General features: G+C 48.5%; 1 protein-coding gene across 1 annotated transcript; it reads right to left on the reverse strand.

The window, feature by feature from the left end:
• Window positions 1-291: 291 nt before the first annotated feature.
• On the reverse strand, window positions 292-7,993 carry TNFRSF6B (TNF receptor superfamily member 6b). The gene is made up of 4 exons (XM_033153798.1): window positions 7,887-7,993; window positions 5,812-6,187; window positions 1,498-1,710; window positions 292-621 (listed from the first exon to the last, which is right to left on the reverse strand). The coding sequence occupies exons 1-4, from the start codon at window positions 7,929-7,931 to the stop codon at window positions 335-337; spliced, it is 921 nt and encodes a 306-aa protein (XP_033009689.1). The 5' UTR covers window positions 7,932-7,993; the 3' UTR covers window positions 292-334.
• Window positions 7,994-8,785: the final 792 nt, after the last annotated feature.

Here is an 8,785-nt window from a genome sequence, read left to right on the forward strand (position 1 = left end):
ACACGGCCGGGGGGGGGGACCTAATACTGAGTTAAATGCTTTTTTAAAAAAAATCCTTGGATGTTCAGGACCCCCAGGATGCACAATTTCATCAGGGAATACATTGCAGCGTGTGCTCAACCCCACCTGCTTGGGGGAAATCAGATTTGTTAAAAATTGTGTCCCTTAATTTTTGATTTTTTTAAAGAGGAGAATTTTTTTATATATAAACAAAGCCCAAGGGAAGGCAATATCCTCTTAGATAAAGTCCCGGTTGCAGACCAATGTGGTATTGGTTATCTTTCTCAGAGTTGCTTGTGTGTATCCTTTTTATAACTTGAACCCAAGTCCAATCTCATGAACTCAAGAAAAGCTTTTGGATCTTATTTTGTATATTCTGCAATTTCATGTGGTCCAGGGCTTTCCAGAGCTTCTGCACCACGACCTTTTTCCCAAGAGTGTCCTTGAGCTGGATGAGGAAGGCATGGAGTTCCACCTGCAGCACTGATGGGCTCTTCTCGTCACAACCTGCGGCAGGTGCGCTTCCGTTGAGTCTGTGCAGCAGTCTCTCCAGCCGTCTCTGCGACCCGACTTGGTAAGGCACAAAGTCTATTATGGCGTCTTGACAATCACCCCCGCTTCCTGGAGAAGGCAGGGTGGGGAACAAAACAGGTCTCGGTATTAGGTAGTGTACTCTTCAGTAGACTTCTACATGTCATTTTTAGGCACCTGATAAGCCCTGCTTCAATCCAAAAAGGGATTTGTGGAGTAGGTTACAAGGGCAGAAAATAGTTTAAGAATCCACTGGCAACTCAACAGACCAGCATTAGAGTGATGTTTTTGAAATTCCCAGGCTCTCTGACCCAGCTTTAAAGGGTTGAGTACAGTGGTACCACCTTGGGTTACATATGCTTCAGGTTACATACGCTTCAGGTTACAGAATCCGCTAACCCAGAAATAATGCTTCAGGTTAAGAATTTTGCTTCAGGATAAGAACAGAAATTGTGCTCTGGAGGTGCAGCGGTAGCGGGAGGTCCCATTAGCTAAAGTGGTGCTTCAGGTTAAGAACAGTTTCAGGTTAAGAATGGACCTCCAGAACGAATTAAGTACGTAACCAGAGGTACCACTGTATGAAACTTGCCATGACTACTGCAACGTGCTCTATGTGTGTGACTCAGAAACTGCAACTGATCCAGAACGGGGCTGCCACACACCATATGTTACAGCAGTCAAGGAGTATTCTGGGAACTGCAGTTCGTTAAGGGTGCTGACTTCACAGAGCTACAGTTCTCAGCACCCTTAGCAAACTACAGTTCTCAGGATTCTCCATGATCATTTAAGTGGAATAAGATCATGGGGTGGGTAGACCATAAGCCGGCAACAATGGGAGTTCTGGAAAGGGCACAAAATAACTCTTAAATTTCAGGGCTCAGAATTTCACTGAAGGTAAGTTACAAGTGCTTGATGCCCATTTGAAATGGGTAGGGGGGATACCTGTGCCCTCATGCAGCTTCTCACCTGGTGCTTCATCTGCTTTGTCCTTGGTGCTGTTGGCTTTGCTCCTCTTGCAAGAGGTGCAGAGGGTGTCATGGAACTGGTTCCCAGGGACGTTGACTTCCAGGCCTTGCTTAGAACAGTCCCGGTGGGGTTGGCACACCTCAGTGCTGGAAACGGAGTCAGAAAAGGTCCCCTGAGGACATGGGGTACATGTAGTGTCCTCCTGCGGGTTGCCTGTAAGATACAGCCATGGCAAAGAAAACCTGTGAGCAAACACTGCATTCAAATTCCAAATGGAGCTGGGCACTCTCTAAGAACAGTGGCTCCCAAATGTTGTAACGCCCCCCACCCCTGTACCACTTTAAAAATTGCTGAGGGTCTTGGAGGACCACTTGGTGCTGGGTTCTCTAAGGGTGTGGTGGCATGCCACACTGGTGTGGCAGGAGAGGATGGCAAGTGTAGCAGGAAGATTCAAGGACAATCAAATATTTAAACGTTTCAGTGTAGCATAGCACAGTATCTATCATCTATATCTATCTATCTATCTATCTATCTATCTATCTATCTATCTATCTCTCTATCTATTATTGATCATATCTATCTATCTATCTATCTATCTATCTATCTATCTATCTATCTCTATCATCTATCTATATCTATCATCTATCATCATCTATCTGTATCTATCTATCTATCTATCTATCTATCTATCTATCTATCTATCTATCTATCTCTATCTAATCTATATTTATCATCTACCTATCTAATTTGCAGAATATGGATAGGTATCTTTCCTGTGATCATATTATAAAGCAGTTGTGTTCTGTGTTATAAACCAAGCACTGCTCATTGTTGATTATTTTTGTTTTCCGATGTATTTCTTATCAATAAAAATTTCGGTGTGGAGTGAAAGTTTGAGAAGCAGCAACTTAATGATTTCATAGCAATTGTAATGCACCGTGCTAGATTTTTAATTGCATGCTTTTCGTTGCTGTTTTTTCTCTCTTTTATATTGCAGTTCAAATTGTAATAGAGGTGCAATTAAAAATACAGTTAAAAGCAATATGAATCTTCAATGTGTTGAATGCACAGTCTCCCACCTTAAACCACAAATACGCTACAGACCACCTGAATAATTCTCAGGGACCACAGTTTCGGAACTCCCTGGTCTAATACATATATTGCAATGGCTCGACTAGATCTGTTCTTAATCTGCGGTGCTTACTTTCACGAGTTTAATACTCTGCTACTGGGGCTCTCTGTGTGCAAGCCCCACATTTTGAATCCAGGCACCTAGCCATTTCTTTGTGTTGCTCACCCACACACGAGGGTCCACAAGGTTTCATTTCCTCCCACAATTTCTACACATGTGTAAAGCTAAGGTGAACCTGTGTAACTTATAATCAGCTGGACTTCACTTTTGTGTGTTCCCCAGTGGCCGCAGTTGTTCCGACCAAAACAAAAGCAGCCTTAAACTTCACAACTGGAGGGGTTAATTGAAAAAAAAAAATCCACTACGCTAGCCTGATTCAGTAAAAGGCAGATATAGGTCAGGTATAGGTTTCCACAAAGTATATGAATAATATAACTTGTTCAAAGTCCAAAATCCAGTTTATTACAGAACATATAGAAAAGAATCTCAGCAAAATACCACTAAACCACAAACCTTCTCTGAACTGAGTCCACCCATTGAGCACACCCAGCCCAAGGCAGAGACAAAGGCCTCGCCCACACTTGTGACTTGATGCCATCTCCCATTGGGCAGAACAGAGGACTTGAGCCATGTGGTCTGTGACCAGAACTATACTCCACAAAACATAGGTGCTTGCTAGAGGCACTGGCTAGAGGAAGGCAAATGAATTAAGGCTGCCAAACTGATGTCGCATTGCAGGGAGCATTTCTGGCCGGTACGCTTGCTTCTGCACCTCCATAGTGGCTCACACCTGGTTTCAAACCCATTCAAAGCCCTGGTGGCAACTGTCTATTTTGCAGAGCCTTCCCGGAATTCGCCACTGTTCATGGAGCACAGAGCGTCACGTATTATCAGTCTTAATTCCCCCTGGAAAGTCACTTGAGTGGGAACCAAGGAAGAGGGGAAATGAGCTGTCTGTGAAAGTTGAGCCCAGCCCCTGCGTCTATGAAAACCAGGCTGCCTTTCCAAGATATGCAACTATCACCTTCACTGAAATATAATTCCAGGGAATCCCCCTGGCTAAGAAAGAAAAGTGAAAGTGGAAACAGCGCTGGTCTCCTGCCAAGTCACTTGGTGATCCGAGGACAGACATGACCTCAGACACCACTTAGATCATGGCCAGGGGCACTTGCTGTTAGCAATGCAGAGAGCTCCGCCTGGGATGGGAACCTGTTTGGAACGCAGAGGCTTAGCCCTGCAAAACCAAAAGCAGCTGTAAGAGGGGACTCTGGGGACACTCCCATTTCTCCCTCCCTACAGAGCATAGTATAATAAATAGAATCATAGAATCCTAGAGTTGGAAGAGACCACAAGGGCCATCCAGTCCAACCCCCTGCCAAGCAGGAAACACGATCAAAGCATTCCTGACAGATGGTTGTCAAGCCTCTGCTTAAAGACCTCCAAAGAAGGAGACTCCACCACACTCCTTGGCAGCAAATCCCACTGCCGAACAGCTCTCACTGTCAGGAAGTTCTTCCTAATGTTTAGGTGGAATCTTCTTTCTTGTAGTTTGAATCCATTGCTCCATGTCCGCTTCTCTGGAGCAGCAGAAAACAAACTTTCACCCTCCTCTATATGACATCCTTTTATATATTTGAACTTGGCTATCATATCACCCCTTAATCTTCTCTTCTCCAGCTCCCTAAGCCGTTCCTCATAAGGCATCGTTTCCAGGCCTTTGACTATTTTGGTTGCCCTCCCCTGGACACGTTCCAGCTTGTCAGTATCCTTCTTGAACTGTGGTGCCCAGAACTGGACACAGTATTCCAGGTGAGGTCTGACCAGAGCAGAATATAGTGGTACTATTAGTGGTACAATCGCAGCACATGTAAGAACATAAGAATAGCCTGCTGGATCCAGCCAATGGCCCATCTAGCCCAGCATCCTCTTCTCACAGTGACCAAACCAGATGCCCCTTATGGTAAGTCCAAAAGTAGGACCTGAGCACAAGAACTCTCTCCCTTCTTGCAGTTTCCAGCAACTGCCCAACTCTCTCCCATCCTGGTTCAAAAGCCAAGAATAGAGTATGCTCTTTATGCTACGAGGGAAATCCCAGCATCGTCCTACGATTCATTAGGCACCACCACGGCTCAAAACGAGCCTCGTTAGAGAGTGAGAGGACGGGCTGCGCCAACCAGGTTGGCGAATGTGGTTCTACAGCTGCACCCTGAGGGAAATGGCAACACCAACGAGTTGCACAGGCTCCTCCGGGAGGGGTGCAAATTTAAAAATAACGTTATAACAAGACAACATCAAAATGCAAAACTAAGCTGGAAACCAAGCTTTACATATATGTAAATATGATTTATTTACACATATTAAAATTGGAAGCTTTCAACGGAGAGAGATTTCACAGCATTCCCATCTCAGAAGAAGCCCGTTCTTCACAGCAGCCCAGCACTGGATTCCCACAATATATGAAAGGTATTGACAAGCTGGAATGTGTGCAGAGGCAGGCGACCAGGATGATCAAGGGTCTGGAATCCAGGCCTTATGAGGAACGGTTGAAGGAGCTGAGTATGTTTAGCCTGGAAAATTGCAGACTGAGAGGAGGTATGGTAGCCATCTTCAGATGTCTGAAGAGGGATGTCAGATGTCTGTCACATGGAAGAGGGAGCAAGCTTGTTTTCCACTGATCCGGAGGGTAGGACTCTGACCAATGGATTCAAATGACAGGAAAGGAGATTCCGACTAAGCATCAGGAAGAACTTTCTGATGAGAAGGGCTCTTTGGCAGCGGAATGGACTCACTCAGAAGGTGGAGGACTCTCCCTGAGTGGGTGCTTTTACGCAGAGGTTGGATGGCCATCTGTCAGGGAGGCTTTAGCTGCGATTCCTGCTTTGCAGGGGGTTGGACTAGATCAGGCATAGGCAAACAGCCCTCCAGGTTTTTTTTTTTTGACTACAACTCCCATCATCCATAGCTAACAGGACCAGTGCTCAGGGATGATGGGAATTGTAGTCTCAAAACATCTGGGGGGCCGAGTTTGCCTGTGCCTGGACTAGATGATCCCTGGTGACTCTACAATTCTATGATTCTAACCTCTGTGATTTACCAGGGGCAGCCAGCCAAAACCAAGGGCTGTCCCCAGTAAAGCGGTGCCTGTTGGGATCAAGAGTGAAGGTGCCACTTGCAGTACGTACCAGGCCGAGCAACTCCGGATCCCATGGGGCAGCTGGAGTGCTTTATGCAGAAATCCAAATCCGAGTGGTAGCCTGCCTTGCACTGGCATGCCCGGTTGTGTGTGCCGTTGCACGGCCGCACCTCTTCTTCCAGGCTGTTGCAGAAGACGTTGCAGTACAGGCACTTCTTGAGGTAGTTCCAGTATTGCGTGTAGTGGAGAGCGGGGCACGGCTGGCAAACGGTGTCCTTATCATTGGTGCACTCTTCGGCCACGTACGTCCCTGGCGGGCACTGCTTGCACACAAACACCTCATTGGTCTGGCGATCTCGCCTGCTGTAGGTGGGGTAGCTGCTGGAACATGGGGGGGCCAGGAGCAGGACGTAGAGCACCACCCACTAGAGGGCAAAGGGAAAGAGCAAGTGAGCTAGATGCAGCAACCGTGTTCCTTTCCCAGTAACTGTCCTTGGCAAAGGTTTCTGCCATTGGGTGAAATTTCTAACATTTTGCTAGTAGGCTCGTGGTCAGTTCCTGCTTGAGGGTTTTCTCCCAGGCATCTGGTTGGCCACTGTGAGACTGGGATCAGGGCTGCCTTAAGTAAATCCAGCACCTGGTGCAAAGATCCCTCTGGCGCCCCTTGCACTCCGCTGGGCAGGGCCAGGCGCAGGAGGCAGCCGGAGGGCGCGGCGGGGCGGGCAGGGACGCCAAACTTGCGCTCCGCCGGGCAGGGCCAGGCACAGCGGGCAGCTGGAGGGCGCAGAGGGGCGGGTGGGGACGCTGCCAGCTGTGCTCCGCCTCCACCTCCACCTCTGCCTGCTTGGCCGAAGCAGCGGCGCAACACTGCGGTCCAGGGAGCCCTGGCTGCAGCACCAACAGGAGGCTCGCAGACGGCCTCCCTGCATCCGCAGCCCAAGAACAGGTGGGCGAGAGCGGTGCTGCAGGTGGGGCTGGAGGGCACAGGTGGCCTCCTCAGGCCGTGGTGCCTTGTGCCAGTAGCCTCAATGGCTAAGACGTCCCTGAATGGGATGCAGGATTAGATGGGCCACTGGCCTGATCCACCAGGCTCTTCTTAAAAAAGATAAAGGTAAAGGGATCCCTGACAGTTAAGTCCAGTCGCGAACGACTCTGGGGTTGTGGCGCTCATCTCGCTTTACTGGCCGAGGGAGCCAGCGTTTGTCCGCAGACAGTTTTTCCAGGTCATGTGGCCAGCATGAATAAGCCGCTTCTGGCGAAACCGGAGCAGTGCACGGAAACGCCATTTACCTTCCTGCCGGAGTGGTACCTATTAATCTACTTGCACTTTGATGCTCTTTCGAACTGCTAGGTGGGCAGGAGCTGGAACCAAGCAACGGGAGCTCACCCCGTCGCGGGGATTCAAACCGCTGACTTTCTGATCGGCAAGCCCTAGGCTCTGTGATTTAACCCACAGCGCCACCCGCGTCCTTTCCTTAAAGGCTACATTTCCTTAAAGAAATGCATGCAACCCTCACTTAGAATATTGAGTCACCTGTCCTCTGCCACCTCCTGTGTTCCTTGCTTCTCTTTAACATATGCAGAATTCTGCTGGATTTGGCAGCATCCCATTTCAACTGCTTCCAGGAAGTCCATACGATGAGTAGGAAGACAGCCCTCCTTCCTTGCAGTTCACACCCCCCCCTGCACCCTCCCCAGCAGGCAAAGGCAGGCTGCTTCTGAACATTAGCTGCCATGGCTAATAGGCCTTGATGCCCCCACCCTTGGCCAAGCCCTAGAGTCATGAGAGAGAGAGAGAGAGAGAGAGAGAGAGAGAGAGAGACTTCTTCCATTCTCTCTGCACCAGGGTTTTCCAAACCTGGGTCTCCAGCTGTTGTTGGACTACAAGTCCCATCATCCCTAGCTAGCAGGACCAGTGGTCAGGGATGATGGGAATTGTAGTCCAACAACAGCTGGAGGCCCACGTTTGGCAAACCTGCTCTACACCAAGGGTAGACAGTGTGGTGCCTTCCAGGTGATTTGGACTACAACTCCCACGTTGGGCACTCCAGCTCTACCCTGTTCAAGCGTATTTATGCTTGCAAACCTAGACCTCCGAAAGCAAAAGGGAGCCGGGAACTCTACCTCCGAGAGCGTCCTGAAAGGGTTCTGCTTGCTGTAGAGTTGCATACTACTACAGAGGATCCTGACAGTCCTGCTGGCTCTCTTGGAATCAAGTGGGGTCTGCTGCAGTGTAGTTCTGGGAAAGAAAAAGTGAAAGGAAACTGTTATGTATTGAAGTTCTCCCCCTAGGCCACTAGGGGTGTTGTGTATATAGTTTCACTCTGCCCACCGTGACTGCAGTTCTCACTCAGGTCCACATACAAATGAAGGATTGAGAGTGCCGTTCACGGAATGGGTAGTTAGCGAGAGTTGTCACTGTTGCATGTTACTGAGTTCTATATAAGCAGGCTGGCTGAGCCCTTCAGTTCAGTTCTGTTCCAGCCTGAGAATAAAGAGAGCTGCTTGGAGAATCCCTGTGTCGTCTCCTATGTCCACCCACTACTTAATAGAAACAGAGTGCCATTTGTTACAAATCACACCCAAACGCGGAGCCAAAAGATTTCTGTTAAGAGACCGTAAAGAACACAATGTGCGGCGATGCGGAGGGACAGAATGTTCTGTTCTTTGGAGAGTAGAATGCACCCTCTTAATTTGTCCAATATTGGCTGTTTCCCTTTTTTGGGGGGGTGGGAATATACAGGACAGGAGGCTAGTTTTCAGAGCTGCCATGACCCTTCCTCAAAACCACAGACAGGTGGCAGGATTAGACAAGTGGAGGGTCATGTGAAGAGATGCTATCCATGTCTTGTGTTGGGCTGGTTGAGTACCTGGAGGGTTGTGTGATCTGGGAGGGTGAGCTGATCCCCTGGGAATGTTACTCCCTCATTTAAGGAAATTGAAGCCTGACTATCTTAGAGTCCTTGTCTCAGGCCTAGCAGCATCCCATCCACCTGAACGTTCCCTCATTGCGAGAAGCCAAG

Source organism: Lacerta agilis, chromosome 6, assembly GCF_009819535.1.
Source record: "Lacerta agilis isolate rLacAgi1 chromosome 6, rLacAgi1.pri, whole genome shotgun sequence".
In the NCBI taxonomy this organism is placed as follows: Eukaryota; Metazoa; Chordata; class Lepidosauria; order Squamata; family Lacertidae; genus Lacerta; species Lacerta agilis.